General features: G+C 31.6%; 1 protein-coding gene across 3 annotated transcripts; it reads right to left on the reverse strand.

The window, feature by feature from the left end:
• Window positions 1-7,243: 7,243 nt before the first annotated feature.
• On the reverse strand, window positions 7,244-12,087 carry LOC144553353 (glucose-6-phosphate/phosphate translocator 1, chloroplastic-like). 3 transcript variants are annotated; one of them, XM_078301478.1, is made up of 8 exons: window positions 11,968-12,087; window positions 11,682-11,835; window positions 11,226-11,390; window positions 10,205-10,290; window positions 9,888-10,113; window positions 9,401-9,623; window positions 7,935-8,152; window positions 7,244-7,444 (listed from the first exon to the last, which is right to left on the reverse strand). In XM_078301478.1, exons 3-8 carry the CDS (start codon window positions 11,239-11,241, stop codon window positions 7,440-7,442), a joined length of 774 nt encoding a protein of 257 aa, XP_078157604.1. In that variant the 5' UTR covers window positions 11,242-11,390; window positions 11,682-11,835; window positions 11,968-12,087; the 3' UTR covers window positions 7,244-7,439. The 3 variants fall into 3 exon arrangements, with proteins under 3 accessions (XP_078157604.1, XP_078157603.1, XP_078157602.1); XM_078301477.1 differs by having other exon boundaries at window positions 10,205-10,672; window positions 11,226-11,835; XM_078301476.1 differs by having other exon boundaries at window positions 7,244-8,152; window positions 10,205-10,672; window positions 11,226-11,835.
• Between the last annotated feature and the right edge of the window lie 8,633 nt (window positions 12,088-20,720).

The raw sequence follows: 20,720 nt of genomic DNA on the forward strand, positions 1-20,720 counted from the left end.
AAAAAAAAAACCAATCATATTGGTTCCGTAAAATTCGTTTTATTAATTATGGTTTATGAAAATAATTCGTTGCTATGTCCAAAACATAAATCTAATATAATAGTAATAATAATAATAATAATGTTTCGAACTAATATACATATGGATATACATAATTATAGAAGATTCGTGCATATACACATATGGACAGTATCTGGGAATAATATTAATTATTGTCAGTGTGTCCAACCAATTATAACCAATATATATTCCATGCTCGTGATCTTGCAAACTATCTTCCAATTTCATAAAAATTATTGAAGAGGTAGTTCAATCATTAATCATTAGTAGTGCTTGCCACAAATAATAAATTGAATTATATATATGGAATGCCCTCGTATGTTGTATCGTACCTATCGGAGCATCTAAAAATCTAAAACTATAAAATACGTACAGCTAGCCCCATATGTACAAAAAAAATATAATTATGCTTGATACAAATCAAATTAGATTTTGTAAGAAAATAATATTCTAGTCAATAGATATATAATGATAGTGTACGTAGTGATACATTAATGAATTAACCAATTGAGAAAGATTATTTATGTATAATACTAGTTATTTTTATGAAATACCCTTCTTTAATTCAGAGATTGCTTGGAGATATACAACTTGTAGATTGTGTCCTTTAATGTTTTGAAATTATAAAGCATCTCATATAAATAATTAACTCAGCTAATCAGAATCTTCAAAAGTAATGGCGTACATTTCTACATAGTAGCTGCGCATATATGCATGTACTGTAGAAGAAATTATAATACAGAAATTGTTTAGTTTTGTTTGTATTCAATATGCATTACATGCTGTCCATCTCGAACATGATCAAATCTTAGAATGATAGACCTTAATTGGTTCTTTGTTTCAAGACAATATTAATTGAGTATGGATATTAAATAGAATTTCGTGCATTTGACCATATTAATTCGGATGTAAAATTTATCGATATAAAAATAACAATATATTTGTCTTAATGATATATATATTTCAGTTCCTAGTATATATATATATATTTTGGTTCCCTTGTGGCCGGGACTAAGATTTTCGAAATGAACTCAATGTATAATTCCGAATTACATCCGTATTATTCTCGAATTACGAATTTTTTTATTTAACTGAACGTTTCCAAAATCATAAAGTTGTCACTGTGTCCCAACCAGAGTAACATAATTCGCATTTTATTCGCTAATAATTCGTATTTTATTCGCGAATAAACTTTTTTTTTGTTTCTGAGCCGCATGGTGAAATATTCAGCTGACCGAATTATTTGTGAAAAAAATTCACAAATTTTATTTTTAATATTTTTTGTTTGTTATTTTTTATCTTTTGGATTTTTTTTTTTGTTCTTCCTTGTGAAACTAAATCATTCCTGAATTATTACTGAATCATAAATTTTTGATCCTACCAAATCGAACCTGAATTATTACTAAATTTTTTATCATTTGCCATTGTCGTTCCAACTTCCAACCACTCCGAATTAAAATTCCTCCACTGAGGCACTGATGAGGCCGGAACACAAAATGCAAGAAGTTTGAATGGCCGCAAAAAATCCAGGATGATGCCCACGTGGGATTAGAATTTGGGAACAACAAAAGAGAGACAAAAGTTTGATAAATGAAAATGAAATGACCGTGTTTGGGTAATGATGTACATACATTAATTCCCCACTGTGCTGTGGAATGTGCCCCCCATGCCATGTGGGATGTGTTTGCGTTGACAAATTAACGACAATCAATCAATCAATATAATAATTTGCGTCCGGTGCCAGATTTTACATCCTTCAGGCTGCGAATTTTAAAATTTTCTTGTCATGAAGTTTGTACTAAATTAGTTCCCTTTTGAATCTCTTAATAATCTCAGTTTTCTTAATTAGTCATTTGCAAATAATTGTGACAGAATTCTTAATATTCTAGAGCAGGTGGAAACAACTGCATGGAGATTTTATGAAAATGCACCTGGTCCCTGTTGTTTTTCTGGTGAGCTCCACCTTACCTCCCCAATTGTAGTAACTATGCTCTCATATTGTTAATTGCATCAATGAATAAGAATTTTATATAATCAGAAGTCGCAATTTAATATCTATTGGCTATTGATGAACATATGACATATTTATTTGTCCATAAATGTCAAATTTATTTTTGTTAAATATATATATATATATAGAGTCTGGCTAATTTGCTACCGGAAGCACTTCGACCGAGGTGCTTACGGGGTCATATTTTAGTATTTGATATTCAAACAACAAATCCAAACCGTTAGATGTTCAATCAATGTTAAAATCTGCTTGGAGACCAAATTTTACATTTTTTGAAATTTTTTTACTATTTATTATGCTGGTTTGAAAACCGTTGTTTTCAATGTTTCCTATATATATACTAGTATCGTGCCCGTGCGTTGCAACGGAGACATATTATAAGAGAGCCAAAAAAAAACAAGAGAAGAGTTCAAATGCCTCCATTTTTTGTGCCTCCACCATGCCTCCATTTTTTAAAACTTTAATAACTCAAAATTTAAAACTTAAAAGACAAAATAAAACCGTTGGATATGATCTAGATCATTTTCTCTATGTGTTCATAAAAAATTATGACATTTCAATTTTATTTTAATTGTCATCAAGAGCTTGTAAAAACGTACTAATGTAGATAATTTGTAGACGTTGATTTTTCAACTTATTGATTCACATAAAAACAAATTTGAAATGTGATAATTTTTTATAAGCATATAGAGAAAATAACATAGATCACATCTAACGGTTTTATTTGACTTTTAAGGTTTAAATTTTGAGTTATTAAAGTTCTAAAAAATGGAGGCATTTGAACCCTCCTAAAAAAAAAAACAATTCTCATACAAGATGACATATTGTCAATGTATAGAGTTTAACAATTCTCATACAAAATCCAAAAAATTAGAAATTTCATTAGAATTCTACTATCAAACGGTAAGTGTTGAACTTCATTAGAAATTTCAAATTCAAGCATAATTACATTATAATTACTCACGTCCATTCCAATGTATAACAAATCTTCTTCCGAAAGACCAGATAAAGATATGTACCGGTATATAAGAAGCAATAAAAACGCAAAGCAAACTTTTCTTAAAAATACTAATTTACAAGAATTGTTCTGTCTTTCAAAAAAGATGAATTCAATTGTTTAACTGATTAATAGTATATTCAAAAAAGATGAATTCATTTTTCGCACTGTTTTCATTGACGCCTCCTCGACCAGCCATGTTTGACTGATTAATAGTATATTTAATTGTTTAAACCACTAAATGGAGATATAAATAAAATGAATGAGTTTGAATGGGGAAATAACTAAATTTAAAATTTTGATGGATAAATATCTAATTAATGAAGTCATGATGGCATATATCAAATTTTCTCAAATATTAATGATGAAAAGTTAAACACCTCATTTTCCTAGTCTGACTAATGTGCATTCGTATGCATATGGGCCGATATGCATATGGTCCAAATTTGAAATTTCAAAATCAAAACATCGATCCGAACCATTCATCTTGTTCTCCATATTAATATGTGCTTGGAGACCAAATTTTACATTTTTCTGAATTTTTTTACTATTTATTAAGCCACTTTGAAAATTGCCGATCCAACGGTGGCTGCTGATTTTACTGTTTTGTTAAGCCAATGTTGAATCAATAATTTTCAAAGTGGCTTAATAAATAGTAAAAAAAAATCAGAAAAATGTAAAATTTGGTCTCCAAGCACATATTAATATGGAGAACAAGATGAATGGCTCAGATCGACGTTTTGGATTTTGAAATTTCAAATTATGACCGTATGCATATCGGCCCATATGTATACGAATGCACATTAGTCACTCTCATATGTATATATATATATATATATATACAGACAGAGAGAGAGTGTGACTAATATGTTTTCAGTAGCCAGTGAATCCTTATTTTTTTTTTTTTTATGGACCCATATAAACAAGAATCCGTATCCTCCAGGTACCTGACTGAGTACAATTAGTTCTCATTAGCTCCCAGCCGAGCAATTGGAATTTGGTGCCCAGTTAGATACAGGGGTGTGTTTTGAGAAGATTTGTGTCGGATTAAAACTGACGACTCAGATCTCATTCTACTCATTCAGGCATTGCACTCAAGGTTCTAAATAGCGATTAGCACTTGGATCGAAATGCTACCGGTCCAAATTTCAAATTTCAAAATCTAAAAAGTCGATCTAAACCGTTAGATGTGATCTCTATATTGAAATGTGCTTGGAGACCAAATTTTACATTTTTCTAAATTTTTTTACTATTTATTAAGCCACTTTGAAAATTGCTGATCCAACGGTGGCTTAACAAAACAGTAAAATCAGAAGCCACCGTTGGATCAGCGATTTTCAAAGTGGCTTAATAAATAGTAAAAAAATTCAGAAAAATATAAAATTTGGTCTCCAAGCACATTTCAATATAGAGATCACATCTAACGGTTTGGATCGACTTTTTGAATTTTGAAATTTGAAAATTTGGACCGGTAGCACTTTGGCCGAAGTGCTACCGAAAACATATTAGTCACACTCTCTATCTCTCTCTCTCTCTCTCTCTCTCTATATATATATATATATATATATATAGTAAAGCTAGCGTGTGACATGCTCACCAAGAAAGTTTGGTGAGCATAACTCCAAAAGTATATCGGATCGATGTCAAATCCAAACCGTTGAAATCCATGTACTTCATGAGTGATGCATATACATGCAAAATTTTGAAAGTTTCAAGTTTATTTGGTACACGGTCAAGTGGTCAAAGAAATAATAAAAATTGAATATATAAAATAACTTATAATAAAATGTCCATTTCTTTGACCACTTGACCGTGTAGCAAATAAACTCGAAACTTTCAAAATTTTGCATATATATGCATCACTCATGAAGTACATGGATTTCAACGGTTTGGATTTGGCATTTGACGTCGATCCGATATACTTTTGGAGTTATGCTCACCAAACTTTCTTGGTGAGCATGTCACACGCTAGCTTTACTCATATATATATATGAGAGTGACTAATGTGCATTCGTATGCATATGGGCCGATATGCATACGGTCCAAATTTGAAATTTCAAAATCCAAAACGTCGATCCAAACCGTTCATCTTGTTCTCCATATTAATATGTGCTTGGAGACCAAATTTTACATTTGTCTGAATTTTTGTACTATTTATTAAGCCACTTTGAAAATTGTTGATCCAACGATGGCTTAACAAAACAGTAAAATCAGCAGCCACCGTTGGATCAGCAATTTTCAAAGTGGCTTGATAAATAGTAAAAAAATTCAGAAAAATGTAAAATTTTGGTCTCCGAGCACATATTAATATGGAGAACAAGATGAACGGTTCGAATTGACATTTTGAATTTTAAAATTTCAAATTTGGATCGTATGCATATCGGCCCATATATATACGAATACACATTAAACACACACACTCTATATATATATATATATATGTCATGTTGCATCTGGTTCATACTTTACACAGACAAGAATAATATTAATATTAATGAGCGAGCCCAAAACAAGTCAAGTGAAGCAAACACAATTATTAATTGTCACCCCTCAATTGGTAAATAATTTCAACTGCCCCCACAAACTAGCTCTCCAATGGCTATGGCTACAATGGATACCATAGAGAAAAATAAATAATTACAGAGCCCATAACTTGTCTGCCGAACATGAAATGCTCCACTTGGTTTTATCTTGAATTTTCTTGCACCATGATATTGATAGATATGACTAAACCAAACATGAATGAATGCATGAACGAATATTTGGGCCCAAGTAGCATGGGCAAACAGAATTGACAGGACAACACATCATTTTTTTTTTTTTACCTTTCTTTTTTCCTATAATTAATTAAGGGCATGTTTGTTGGGATGGGATTACACACGGACGGGAACTCACTTTGCAAAAGTGGAAATCCATGGATATGAGTATGCACTGGATTAATTATGAGAATATGCTGATGAGTATTCGGTTGTACCGTAGAATTAGTTATGAAAAATTATATTTTTCTTTCCAAAATGTTTTATATCATACAATTATACTTATTAATAATAATATTATAATTAAATAAAGTATAGCGTTTAGTAATTATTATTTCATAAAATATTAATATTTATTGTTTATAATTAAATAAATTGTATTTAATGAAATGGATATAATCTAATCGTGTATTTAATAAACTCAACTTTTAGCTGTTGCATTTATTAATTAGTTGAATGAAATTGTTCAGAAAATCTTGTATTTTATCTAATGCTAGAATCATTTTGTCTGTAAAACGAAACAAACATTATTTTAGATAAAATTATTACATATAATTAATTGAATAAAGTGGAATATAACATATCAATACTTATTTTATTATTTTTTAAAATACAAATATTACTTTTTATAATTAAATAAGGTTATTTAGTGAGTATATTAAATGGTTTCTTCTTATTACTTTAGCATCATGATTCAATTTTTAATATCCGAAATAAAATGATAAAAGAAAGAGAAAAATGAATTAATTACATTAAAATAATATAAAAATCAATCAAAAGTTAGATGATTGCACATAAATTAGTATAAAAATAAGAATTGGTGAAAGATACACGTGATACAATGAATAAAGTAGAGAGAGAAAGAGAGCTAATAGGAAAAAATTCATGATGTCCCAGTGCATTTGTTATTTCTCATTTTTTATTGAAGGATGGGAACAAAAGTGGAGAAGAAAATCTCTATCCATGTTAAGAAAAAATGACTACCAAACAGGTTCTTGGGAAATAACACTCATTCCTATCAATTTCCATCGCTAGCGAGTAGCGAGGCATCCGAACAGGGCCTAATTGTAGATTGATTGTTTTCGAGCGGATAAATACTGGTCATTGGTCAAATGGGAAGGCAACCATATATTAGTGCACACATATCTACTCTACTACTTAATTAGTTAGTATCTGATTGGTATTTTCAAAAACATTTAATTCCATGCTAAATACTTGCATTTTGAAATGCATCTCCTTCATATATGTCTAAACGATTTTAATGAAACCTTCTTAAATAAGAGCTTACAGTTCACAACCCAAAAAAAATAGTATAAATTAATTTACTTGCAAAGATTTTGTTTTCATCTTAGAAAAATGTCCAGAAAATATGGGGAGCCTTTGGGCCTTAGAAGTTACAAGGCCCAACACAATGTACCAGAACCACAAACACACATATATTATTCTGCATAAAGGATCTGATCTACTTAATTTGTTCTAAGTTACAACTCTTGCAACCACAACTCCACAACAGAGAACCACAAAATACATATATTATTCTGTTTAAGCAGTTACAAATGACAAAATGCCACCACTCTCAGCAGAAAAGAGAAAACCACCAAAGCTTAATTAGTTGTTAACCTGAATAATAACAAGACATTGCAAACACTTTAAAATAATAAGGCACAATATTATTGGCAATATGACAATATCTCTAAGCTGTCTAATTATAATCGGTTCATTTCAACCATAATAAAAAGCAACTTATTTTTAACATTACATGATCAGATCGCCTGAACCAAATAAGCAACCTATTTTGAACCATTAGTTTTGAACTAGTTGACAAGCTAAGCATTTGTTTTACAAGTTTTCCAATGTTCAGTTCATTTGTATGAAATTAAGAAAATTAACAATTTAAATATTTAGCTTTATTTTCAACCATTTCAACCACTTGGTCTTATACAAGCTACATCGAACAATGAAAAAATTGGAACAAAAATGCTTGGCTCGTCACGTAGATCAAGATCAGCAGTTCACAATTTTAGCTGATTAAACAGTCTTTTTAACTTCACGAAGATGCATGCTTAAGCTTATACTAGTTTCGATAATGAATTATATACTAAATCAGTACCTGCCTGAGAATATATATATGCTCCAATGATGGCAATGGCTGCTCCAATGATATTTAATGGCCGCACCGGCGTATGGAATATTATTATAGATGACAGAATGACTGATATACGCTTCATTGTATTGCCTATACTAAATGAAAGTGCCGAGATCTCATCCAATGACATATATGAAAATTGGTTATACAAATGGTAGAACACGCTTTGGGCTACCACCCACCTGTCAACAAAAGATCCAACATAAATTAATCTCTACCAATGATTGGGCGTTACCAGTATGCACGAATTTGGCAATGCAGAATATGCACCACAAGAACGGGTCATTTGTTAAACAGCTTGCGCCAGTAGAACTGAACCATTAATTATTTAAACTGCTCGATGGATGACCAATTCGTTCTCAAATTGCACCAAATTTGATATACAAACTATCTAAACTATAAAGACGACACCTACATTTTTACTTTTTTATTTTAATAACCATTTACTCAATTGTTACAGTTATCAAGTTTGTTGTCAATATAATCTATCCCTACAATAAAGTTCTGAAGCAAACAAACAATAAAAATGCCAATGCATCTGGTATAATCTGTGATACACCTTGCTTACAGCTGGTAACATCAGTTAAGAAAAGATAGAAAAAACATGCTAATACATGAAATGACAAAGATGCACTATAATTTTCTTATAATTTTTTTTTGCCAGTAGCAGAGACAAAATACCATTCAGAAAAGGAAGCATACCGACAAAATTGAATTAACGCATTTGATACACTGAATTAGTACGTGAAATACTTTCCTTAAGAGGCTTAAATTAGGTAAAGAGTAAAGTGCAACCTAAGCAACGGTTATATAAGTGATAAATGGTGCTTGCCGCTGGTAGGTAGGAAAGGGTACTCAGGCATGAATACCAACAAAGATGCTTTAGAGTTTTCTTTACAGTTACTATGCCGCTAATAACGTCAGATACTTTCCTTGAGAGGCTTAAATTAGGTAAGAAAACAATAATAACCTAAGTATCGGTTATATAAGTGCTACACCGTGCTTACCGCTGGTAGGTAGGGAAGAGTACTCGGGCGTGAATGCCGACAAAGATGCTTTAGCGTTTTCTTTACAGTTACAATGCCACTAATAACGTCAAATACTTTCCTTGAGAGGCTTAAATTAGGTAAGAAAACAATAATAACCTAAGTATCGCTTATCTAAGTGCTACACAGTGCTTACCACTGGTAGGTAGGAAAGAGTTACTTGGGCATGAATGCCGACAAAGATAATTTAGAATTTTCTTTACAGTTACTTTGCCGCTAATAGCGACAAATTTTAAAAAAAAATGCAATGCGACAAATTGAATGGCGCATTAGGTACAACCGAATTGGTAATGGACTAACGGTAACAAATTTCAATGCGAAGGCATGAAATTTTACTTAATGATTAAAATGAAGATAAATAAAAAAGAGGAGTGAAGTAAATACCAGATAAAATCAGGGCCAATCAACAAAAGTGCCCTCTGCCAGCCAACAGCCCACAATTTTGGGCCTTCAAGTAGTAGCGCGAAGGGAGTGAGAATGAGTAGTGATAAAATTGAGAGGCACGCATAGTAGTTGATGCCACTTATTGATCTTCCTTTCATCCCCCTTTTAGAAAAGATATTCCGGAAGACGAAAGCAAGATTGGAGATTATGGCTCCCAAAAACCCTAAAATACAAATTAAATCTATGTTTAAGCTCCCTTCCAACTAGTTCAGAGTAACATTTATATGACAGAAAATTGACAAGAATAATAACTTATTGTAATTTTATCATATAAACAGTGATCCACAATACAAATCTGATATTTCCATGGTTATCAGATTTTATACATTATACATGACAATATCAACATTGTTTTCAATTAATTTTTATGGTTATTCATATTCAAAAACCTCCAAGAAAATTAAAAATATATATTTTCTGTACTTACCGACCAAGTCAAAGTTGAGCTCTGTTGCAGCCGCGAGAGAACAACCCGCAATAATCGGCACAAGAGAGAGGTAAACCGGGGTAGGAAATGTCTCCCCTAACATGAACGTCGACACAAGCACGGTGAAGGCTGGCTCACTGCTCTTTATTATATGTGTAAAAGAGACTGCCACCTTCGACATGCTCACAGTCGCTGCCACATGTCCCACGCTGTGCGCAATGGCCACCTATTGGTGCATCAAAAACACAACTGTTTTAAGATGCAACGTATGTATGTGGTATTCTCAAACTAAAACAACAGTAGAAATTCAAACTTACCGGCAAAAGAGCCAACCAAAACTCAGAGTCCACCTTTGGTGGCTTCACAAAATTCATGCACCATGAACACAACATGATAATCGACCCTGCAGCTAGTGCAAGTGTCGCAGTGAGCCATGGAAATGGGAAAACATTGAGCACCATTTTATTGTAAATATTGAAAACGACATTTAGTGCCCACCAGGTGGTAAAATACAAAACGATTTTGCCCCGCTGATTTGGTTTCCAAAGTGCTTTCACTTTGTGCACAGTGGATCGCCGCTTGTTGTTGCCTGAGCGGTACACTGTTGATTGGAGTTGGTCGGTACCAAGAAAAGGGGAGGCAATTGCCAGGCATTTATATGAGGACCTCAGAACAACACGAGATGGGACTTTGTGAGCACCAGAGACTGAACAAGATCTATCGGTTGCCCGAGAATTCAAGAGGGAAGGGCAATTGCACAAGATGGCCTTCATGTTATATAGATCCTGGGATATATATATATATATATATATATATTTGTAAATTTCTAATGAGAGAGAGAAAGAGAGAATTTGAGGAAGAAGGGAGCACTCCTGCTATTAATAGGCAGGAGAGGGAGAGAAAGAGAGAGAAGCCAATTAACCTTTATAATTTGTAACGTCTCTTTATATTCACAAATGGCTTCCAATATCTTTAGCATTTGAAAACAAATAACTCTAACGAATTTGACAACGAAAAAAGTTACCAATATTATTGTAATAGATTTCCTATTTAGTTTTAACAAAAAGCTTATTTAATCTCCAAATTAATATAGTTCCCTAGATGTGTTATCACGTCTCCAGTGCTCCCAACATATATCAGTAGATGAAGGGGAAGGGGAAGGGGAAGAAAGGAAGGTACACCATGTCTAGCTCACAGCATATATAACAGCAGGGGAAGGGAAGATACACTAAACTGAGTGAGGACTTGTATATAATTCAATTACACACATTTCAGTTCATCGATCAGTAATGTTGGTTTATAGAAGCAATTAATTAATTAATAGGAAAAAGTGCAAACCTAGTCCTCTCTTCATTGCAATTCATCAGGGCCTAAATAGCAAAATGCCTGTGGTATCTGATAACATAGGCACTGGCAGCTCACTCTCTTTCTGTAAGCAACATTGACTTATCTTGCCAGTTGCCACAGTCATTCCTACGGTCCAACCCAAAAAAACCATTATGCCTGAAATTAAATTTATATGCAAAGCAATTAAAAGAGTTACATTCTCTATTTTCTTCAAACTATGCCAAAATAAATAAATATCTCCTTCTCCACATTCCTCTGCAAACGAATAGGGGATGGATAGAGGACAAGGTGGTTCAGGTACTAACTTTATAAGAAATCTAGATACAAGGCATAGTGGCATGCAACTAATTAATATTATGACAATGAACTGGTATAACAATTTCAGGTTTCCACAAAAGACCAATTAAAGTTCACCAAAATTGAGAAATGTAAGGTTAAAATGAATACATCATCATCTTGAGAAAAGAATAGAGTATGAAGCAAAAGCCCAAGAACATTTTACACGTGCGGAACCAACTCCATTATAACCATTGTTGAATCCTGTTCAGATCGGCAGATGCTGATTTGCGCCAAGTGGCACAGACAAGTAAAGGCTGATTTCCTGTGGAAAACCAAAAGATACATTACAACAAATGAAGAAATGATTGCGAAGAGGGGAAGAGCAGCGGGTATAACAAATGGGGTCGTAAGTAAGTGGGAGAGGGAGAATGAATTGAATGTATGAAGAGCTGACCTGTCGCCTGTCACCGGCGCCGTTGTTGGAGGAAAGGAGACTCAACTGAACTGGAGAAGAAAGACAAGAGACAGAATACTCGATGGGTGTCTGGGGACTGGGGGATAACGGGACTGCCCGGCGCAGGATTTTTTAATGCAATCCGGTTGGTAACTTGTTATACGGTTACTGGGCTTGTTATACGGTTACTGGGCAAGATTACGTGCGGGATATATTATAAGGTTGAATAGAACATGAAGATACGTTTTTATTTGATATTCACATAAAATTAAGAAAATATATATTTAAATAAAAATAAAAGACACAAATGAAAAAAAAATTCAAATAATAAATAACAATTAAATAAACCACAACAAATAAAAAAATAGATCAAATATAACATGAAAAAATTTATTGAAGTATCATTACAATTTAATATCTAATTTTCTCCACAAACAAGACATGTCATTAAACGATTTAGAGGAGAAATAATTTGTAAAAAAACAAAATTGGAAAATATATGATTAAATGATTTAAATAAGAATTTTCTCTATATATATTCTTGATGGAAATTATTTTAACAATGAAAATTTATCTACATATAATTTCTCTACACAAAAGTTTTAGATATTCTTCATTTTCTCTTCAAATTGGAAAGAAATTATTGTTTCCATCAACACAAGATCTTTTTTTTTATGTAAACATCAGCACAATATCTATTATTCATCTAATTACAAAGATACAGTAGCCCTAAATAAAATTCGAAAAGATATGATGGTTTCCATTTTCATTATTGAAACTATAGATGAAGAGGACTATTATATTTGGACCCGTACCCTAAAAGTGTTCGGGTCCAAATTTCGATCCATACACTAATCTGTTTCAATTTGGGTCGGGTCCAGATCCGGATACCTATCTACCCGTAGATATTTCGGGTCCAGTCTTTCGATTCTGGGTAGATAGATATCCGTAACTTGTTTGTAGATTATCGGGTCCGGTTTGGATACGGGGCAGTTCCAGATCCGGAGTGGGTAAATGTCACAAAAAAATCAAGAGGATGGAGAGAAAATAATTTTTGAAAATAAAAATATTGAAGAAGAGGTATAATTTTTAAAAAGTAAAATATTAGAGATAACGATTTCTTTTTCTATGGTTGAAAAAATCTATGAATCGAATACTAATAATTTGTAGAAATGACATATCAATGAGAGCAATAAATTTCCATTATATTGCAGATGATATCAAGGCAAATATTAAATGATGTATTCATAGTAATAAATTTTATTTAATAAATTAATGCGGCTGTTATGGAAGGAATAAATTTGGTATCCATCTATGTGTATAAACATAGCGAATATGTGACTGCATTCTATTTTCTTGCATTCAAAAAAGTACCGGGCTCACCACGGCTTATGCAAAGTTGTATTTTTATATATTAATAGTTATTAATATATGTTTTATCGGGTATTTATACGGGTATCGGGTCGGGTTCGGTTATGGGTCGGATAATTAAATGAAAATTCATATCCTACCATTACAGTATCGGTTCTGGTTTGGATATGGGTCGGATATTAAATTATTAATTTGTAACCATAACCCATAATTTAATTGGTTATATTTTTTAAACCACACCCTATCCAAATTAATCGAATCCGGGTCAGTTCCGGGTCGGATCCGGGTAATCGGGTAAAAGTAGCACCTCTACTTCCTATATATATTTGTGCAAGTTTATTTTAACAACAATGTTGCAAATAACGATATGCTCGTTGAATGGATGAGTGTGTAATTGATTAATCAAAATTTTATGAATAATTTTATATTTTCATTAAATATATGAGTATATACTTGTAGTTATTAAAAATAATTAATTTATCTCATCAAACTTATAAAATAAATTTAGTTTAACTTAATTTTATTGTTAATTAATATAGTTTTATAAAATTGTCATTTAGAAAAAGGTCAGATAAGACAGAAAAAAATTAAAAAATAATGAACTAATTGACATTTAAACAAAACAAACAATTTTTAATGGTTTGACAACCGCCAACAACTAATCGACCGATTAGTCGAACTAAACGGTCATTTTTTACAACACTGTTTTACACTTTATTTGATTCACACGAAGTGAGAAAAAAAAAAGTGAAGAGCACGACAAGAGTGAAAAAAAAATAAATAAAATATTATTATTTAATAGTCTCTTATTTAATTTATCCATTACAATCTAATTTAAAAAGTTTACATATTTTTTTCGAAATTGTTGGCTGAAACTACCAATTTAACAAAAAAAAATGAGTAACTTAAGCCAAGACCACTTTGCTACTCTGTTCTACACAATAATTAATTTCTGGTACAATATCTACACCACAACTGAACTCCTCCAATAATTCTTTCCGCAAGTATTATAATCGGTGGCATCCTTCCCATTAACACTACTTCATTTCGTTAAAAAAATGTATAAGGTTAAAGGAGACTAGAAGAGAAACATTCATTAACTTTCCTATTAAATATTCAATCAAATCAGAACTAGCCACAAGATTTCTTTTCCTTTCCCTTTCCCTTTCCCTTCCCCTTCCCTTCATTTCTCTACTCTCCATCCAAACAAAGCGTCATGGTAGAAAGGTAATGGAATAAAAAGAAAAATAGATATCAAATCGTATTTGGTTGATAAAATTATAACGGAGGTAAGTGATACAAGAGGAGATAGAGACATAGAGTTAACATTTGATTAAATTTTTATAATTTTAATTAAATAAATAAAAAAATGAAAACAAAAATTTAATTTATTTTTCATTATTGATCATTCAAATAATAAAAAGTTAAATATGTTAATCTTCCTTTTAATTATGTTCCATTTCCTCCTATTTCTTCAAAAAAAAAAAAAAAAACCCATCCAAACAAAATACATTTTATGAGTTCATAAAATGGCATATAAAATATTTTATAGAGTGAGGCTATGTTATTTTGCATAGTGCATATTGCCCCGTGCTATAAATTTAAATCTTCGATTTGAAAGTTCTAACGGTTAATCCGAACCATTGAACATGATCTTCACATGACATTTATCCATCTAAAAAATAGTAAAACAAATCTGAAAAATGTAAAACTTAAATTTATAAGTATATATTCATATTGAGATTATATTGAACGGTTTGAATCGACCATTAAAATTTTAAAAATAAAAATATTGGTCTATAGTACAGACCAATCTGCACTATTCATAGTATCATAGCCTCACTCTATTTACAATATACATTTTTTACAATTGATTTTACTGTGAAAATACACTAATCCCGCAGTGAAGCACTAAGGATCATTCCTATATTATATAAGGGTGTGTTTGGATGAATATTTGGATTAGTGAGAATAGTGAGCTAACTCAAGTTTGAGACAGTGAGCTAATCATTTTTTGGTTGAGTTACTAAAATAGCATGCTAACTCTCAAAAAGCAAACAAAAAATAGTTTCTTTCTACTAATTCAAACACATTCAAATATAAAATAAAGTTCGAAATAATCGCTAATTCATATTAATACTATTATTTATCTCATCTAAACGCACCCTAAAAGTGTGGCATCAAAACTTCTCAGCATCAACAATGCATACAATAAGCGTAATGCTATTGATGATAAGTAAATGATAGATTCGAAGTGAGACAAATATAGGCCCAAAAAAAGATAAAGAACACTGTTGTAAAAAGTGAAATAACAAAATTCTAATTAAAGAGGAAGTTTTCATTGGAACACACTGGTAATAGGATAAAGTAGGGTTGGCAACAAGCCGGCTTAGTTCGAGCTAGATCAAGCCCATGGCTTGTTCATTTAAGCAACGAGTAAATCAAGAGTGAGTCAATAAAATATTGGTCTATAGTACAGACCAATCTGCACTATTCATAGTATCATAGCCTCACTCTATTTACAATATACATTTTTTACAATTGATTTTACTGTGAAAATACACTAATCCCGCAGTGAAGCACTAAGGATCATTCCTATATTATATAAGGGTGTGTTTGGATGAATATTTGGATTAGTGAGAATAGTGAGCTAACTCAAGTTTGAGACAGTGAGCTAATCAATTTTTGGTTGAGTTACTAAAATAGCATGCTAACTCTCAAAAAGCAAACAAAAAATAGTTTCTTTCTACTAATTCAAACACATTCAAATATAAAATAAAGTTCGAAATAATCGCTAATTCATATTAATACTATTATTTATCTCATCTAAACGCACCCTAAAAGTGTGGCATCAAAACTTCTCAGCATCAACAATGCATACAATAAGCGTAATGCTATTGATGATAAGTAAATGATAGATTCGAAGTGAGACAAATATAGGCCCAAAAAAAGATAAAGAACACTGTTGTAAAAAGCGGCTTAACAAAACTCTAATTAAAGAGGAAGTTTTCATTGGAACACACTGGTAATAGGATAAAGTAGGGCTGGCAACAAGCCGGCTTAGTTCGAGCTAGATCAAGCTCATGGCTTGTTCATTTAAGCAACGAGTAAATCATGAGTGAGTCAATATTCAGATTTGAGTTGAAAAAATTACTCCTGGCTTGCTTGTTTTGGCAATGAGTGAGCCAAGTCAACTCGTGAAAGCTCATGGCTAAAAACCCAAATATATTAGATGATGTATTATAAAATCAACTATCATACATTAATTTTGTAATTAAATTCATACATACTAAAATACTAAATCTCCAAATTCATACAAATGTAATTCACAATATAAATTCATGCATACTAAATTTACATAAATTCATACCAATTCACAAATTCATACTTATACCTAATTGGCTCGCCAACTCCCAAGCGAGCTAAGCTCCAGCTCAAACTTATTAATTTTAAATCAAGCTAGTGATGAGCTGGCTCATTAACAACTCAGTCCACAAATGAACAAGTTATATGCGAGTCACGATCAATCCACAAGCTATGAGTTTTTTGTCACCCCTAGATACAAGGTTGTCAGGGGCGGAGGTTTTTTACAAACAACCCCCAATCTTTCACTATTTCAAGAAAAGACAAGGCGGGTAGTGTAGGAGCTTTAATTCCTGCTAAATGTTTTAAGATCGGAGCAACTTAAGTTGCTTTTTACTTTATTTGTATTTTTATTTTTTCTCCAATATAAAGCATGCCTACGGGCTTTTTCCTCAAAAAATAAGAAAAAACTTTTCCGTCAATATTTAAAAGAATCTGTTGCCTTTTTTTTGAAAGGATCATTAATACTTTGCAAAAGACCAAATATTTGTAATTGGACACAGCCACTTACATAATTAAAAATAACACATTTTAACAAAAGTTTCACAACCTGTTATTTCTTATCATTTATTTGAAGAAAAAAAATTAGCGAATCTAAATTTTCCCCACTTGTTATTTCTTAGCGTATATTTGAAAAAAATAATTGGCGACATCTAAAATCTAAAATTGTAAATTACCTGAAAAATGATTGTAAAATAGGAAAAAAATTTCAACATCTCACGTAGTAAAATAGTATAAATTGATTTGATTGACGGATGACTAATATGCTGTCGTATATATATGTTTTCAGAAAAAATGACTAATAAAATGCTGTAGGACAATAAGTAAATCTGGGCCGTTAATAGAATGACTCGGAAAAGACGGGGCCCGTGGGTATCACGTGACGCGTGATGGACCCAGCCGAGTTGCAAAATTGACGGTTGTTATTTTTTGGCACAATTAATTTATTGTACACTACATACAATGGGAGTAGAAATGTACGAAAGGTGACAATTAAATGATTGTCAGTGTACAGTGCTACCTCTATATTGTAAGTTGTCCGGATTGATTGATTATTTAATCATTTATTATATGAAATAATTCTGACTAGATTATGACTTTAAACAATTAATGTCCATCGTAAGAATGAATTAATAAAAGATGGACACTGTTTGTTTCATATAAATGACTATAATAAAAATTATATATCGCTTTTTACATCTATAAAACCACAAAGCACTATCTGTTCTAAGTTCTAAAATGGTCTTTGGTTTGAGTCGGAAACCACCTTTGAATCTTTGATTGATATTATTGACTACAAAAAAAAACTAGGGTGTGATGTACTCATTAAGAGGAGTTGGTGAGTACACTTCCAAAAGACTATCGGATGAACTTTTCAACGATGAATTCAAACCATTAAAATCAATGTAATTCGTGAGTGATGCATGTACATGCAAAAATTTTAAAGTTTCAAATTCTAAAATTTTAGTACATAGTCAACTTATCAAAAAAATGATGAAAAATAAATACATCAAACAATTTTAAAAATAACTTATAAAATATTCATTGTTTTGACCGGTAACCATGTGCTAAATGAATTCGAACCTTTAAAATATTTGCATGTGTGTACATTATTCACGAAGTACAAAAATTTCAACGGTTTGAATTCGACATTAAAAATCAATCAAATATTTTTTTAGAGGTGTGCTCATCAATCTCTCTTGATGAGCACGTCACACTCTAGTTTTGCTCTTATTGACTCACTGTTTTGATATCCAAATGTGAGGTCATGAGTAGGGGTGATTAATGAGCGAGCATGAGCGAGTTAGGGTATGCTCATGCTCGCTCATTAAGTAAATGAGCGAGTTGTAAATGAGCGAGTTATGAGCGGCTCACGAGTTATGACTTATGACTCAAAACAAAATTATATAGTATGCATACGCATAACAAAATTTGTTAAAAGTCATCATAACAAAATCCAATCAATTGTCATAATTCATTTAAATGAATTGTTATGACTATTACTTGTTTTGGGCTTTAGGCGGAGGTTTTGGTTCTGCCGATTTACAAAAAAAATGAATATGAAACTATGAATATTAGTATATTACACATGATTAAATGTTACATTGTGTTCACTATATTACACAGGATTAAATATGAAACTATACTCACTATCTATCAATCTTAATGAGGCAAGGTTGATGTTACACATAATTACATAGGATTAAATGTGGCAGGGATTAAATGCGGCAAATTCTTAATGAGCGAGTTAGATCATGCTCATGCTCGCTCATTAAGTAAATGAGCGAGTTTAGACGATCTTTTAATGAGCGAATTATGAGCGGCTCACGAGTTATGAGCAATTTACTCACCCCTAGTCATGAGCATCCCTGGCGTCTAAAAATTGGACAACCGTGTCCGTGTGTCTGATTTTCTCTCTGGGGGCAACAAACACATGCAATGAATTCAAAATGAGAATCTAGACACTGTTCGCTTTAGACGGCTGTAATGCGAGTAGAGTAGCTGCAAGTTGCCTTCTGTGTTTTGTCCGGACTTCTTTGTTTTGCCGAAAGAATCCAAGAGGCATGCTGCATGCTCTGTAACACACACAGGAACAGCGCTCGGCACCAAACACACATCAACTTAGGCAACAAAATTGTTGTTCCTCCCATGTCATATTCACTTGTATAGGTGTCATTTCTCATTCTTCTTGGCGTTTCTTTCATGTTTTACTCATGCCCTTCGTCAGCAATATTAATCATTGATCTCAAAAAAAATATTAATAATCAAAGAGTAGAATTAGGGTGTTTCTAAGTTCACCAATTCTCTTGGTAAATTTAATTTTAAAATTTATTAAATTGACTTTAAATTATAAATTTGAACCGTAGAAACTCGTCTACTTTACGGTTATGCGTCTTGATGCAAAAAAAAATAATTTCTAAATTAATTTAATACAAAACCAAGCGGTCAAAATTTAAAGGTTTATAAATTAATTTTTAATACATTTATTTTTTGAACGTTTTTTTACTACTTTACTATGTACAAAATTAATTCAAAATTTTAATATTTTTACATATAGATGCATCACTCATAATGTAGATGGATTTCAGCCGTTTAAATTCATCATTTGAAGTCAATCTGATAGATTTTAGAGTTGAGTTCACAAAGAGAGTTGGTGAATTTAGGAACACCGTAGTTCTACTCAATAATCAAACTTATATATAATTAATTAAATATAGAATAAATTTGATTTCATTAAAATAAAACAAATTGCATGCTAGACTGAAAATGGTAAATTATGTACAAAATTAAAAGAATTATTGTAACCGAAAATTATATAGAGGAAGTATATCGAATAAATTTACGATGACCTAAACACCTTCGGTAAATTAACATTTACGGACATAAGCGCTATGTTCAATGCTATCATCGAATTAAAGCGCTCCATGATAAATTTAATAAATTGAACAATCAATCCACAACAAAATGAACAATAACACTTAAACTGGAGAATAAATTAGTAGACATAATCGTCGGTCAAATCTTATTCAAAATAAAGCCTACGATTGAACGTTGATGCCATTAATGGTGATGGCAAAATGAAGGTGTGTGTACCGCATTTATTAAAAAAATGTAATTCAATTAGTTATAGTAAATTTTTAATTAATGAATCCGCATTTATAAATGATTGCACAATTTTAGACATATCGCTAATTTTACTCATTTTTTTTTTTAAAGAATCACTAAATAAAAAGACTCGGTCACTCGGGTTCTCCTTTTTTATTTATTTTTATCTCATCCAAAGTCAAGATCAATTACTGAGACCTACACAAATTATTTTCTCATTAAAAAACTTGTTTCATATAGAAAATGATGTTTTGAAGTACTTTTTTAAGCTAGCGCGAAGAACACTACGATTCTACGAACCTCATTATATTGTAAACTTTGCTTACATTAATACAAGGCTTTTTATGGAATGTGTTAAATTACACTATTCTTATCAAATACATTAATTTTAATAAAATAAAAAATGAAAATAA

This window comes from Carex rostrata, chromosome 4, assembly GCF_964058835.1.
Source record: "Carex rostrata chromosome 4, lpCarRost1.2, whole genome shotgun sequence".
Lineage (NCBI taxonomy): Eukaryota > Viridiplantae > Streptophyta > Magnoliopsida > Poales > Cyperaceae > Carex > Carex rostrata.

Bases quoted from the DNA above. Each gene is read 5' to 3' on its own strand.
- LOC144553353 (XM_078301476.1), bottom strand. From the start codon at position 10,660: ATGAAGGCCATCTTGTGCAATTGCCCTTCCCTCTTGAATTCTCGGGCA. The intron at 9,624-9,887 runs GTAAGTACAGAA...TTTGTATTTTAG, and splicing joins GCTCAACTTTGACTTGGTCG to GGTTTTTGGGAGCCATAATC. The intron at 8,153-9,400 runs GTATTTACTTCA...TTTTGTTGACAG, and splicing joins ATTGGCCCTGATTTTATCTG to GTGGGTGGTAGCCCAAAGCG.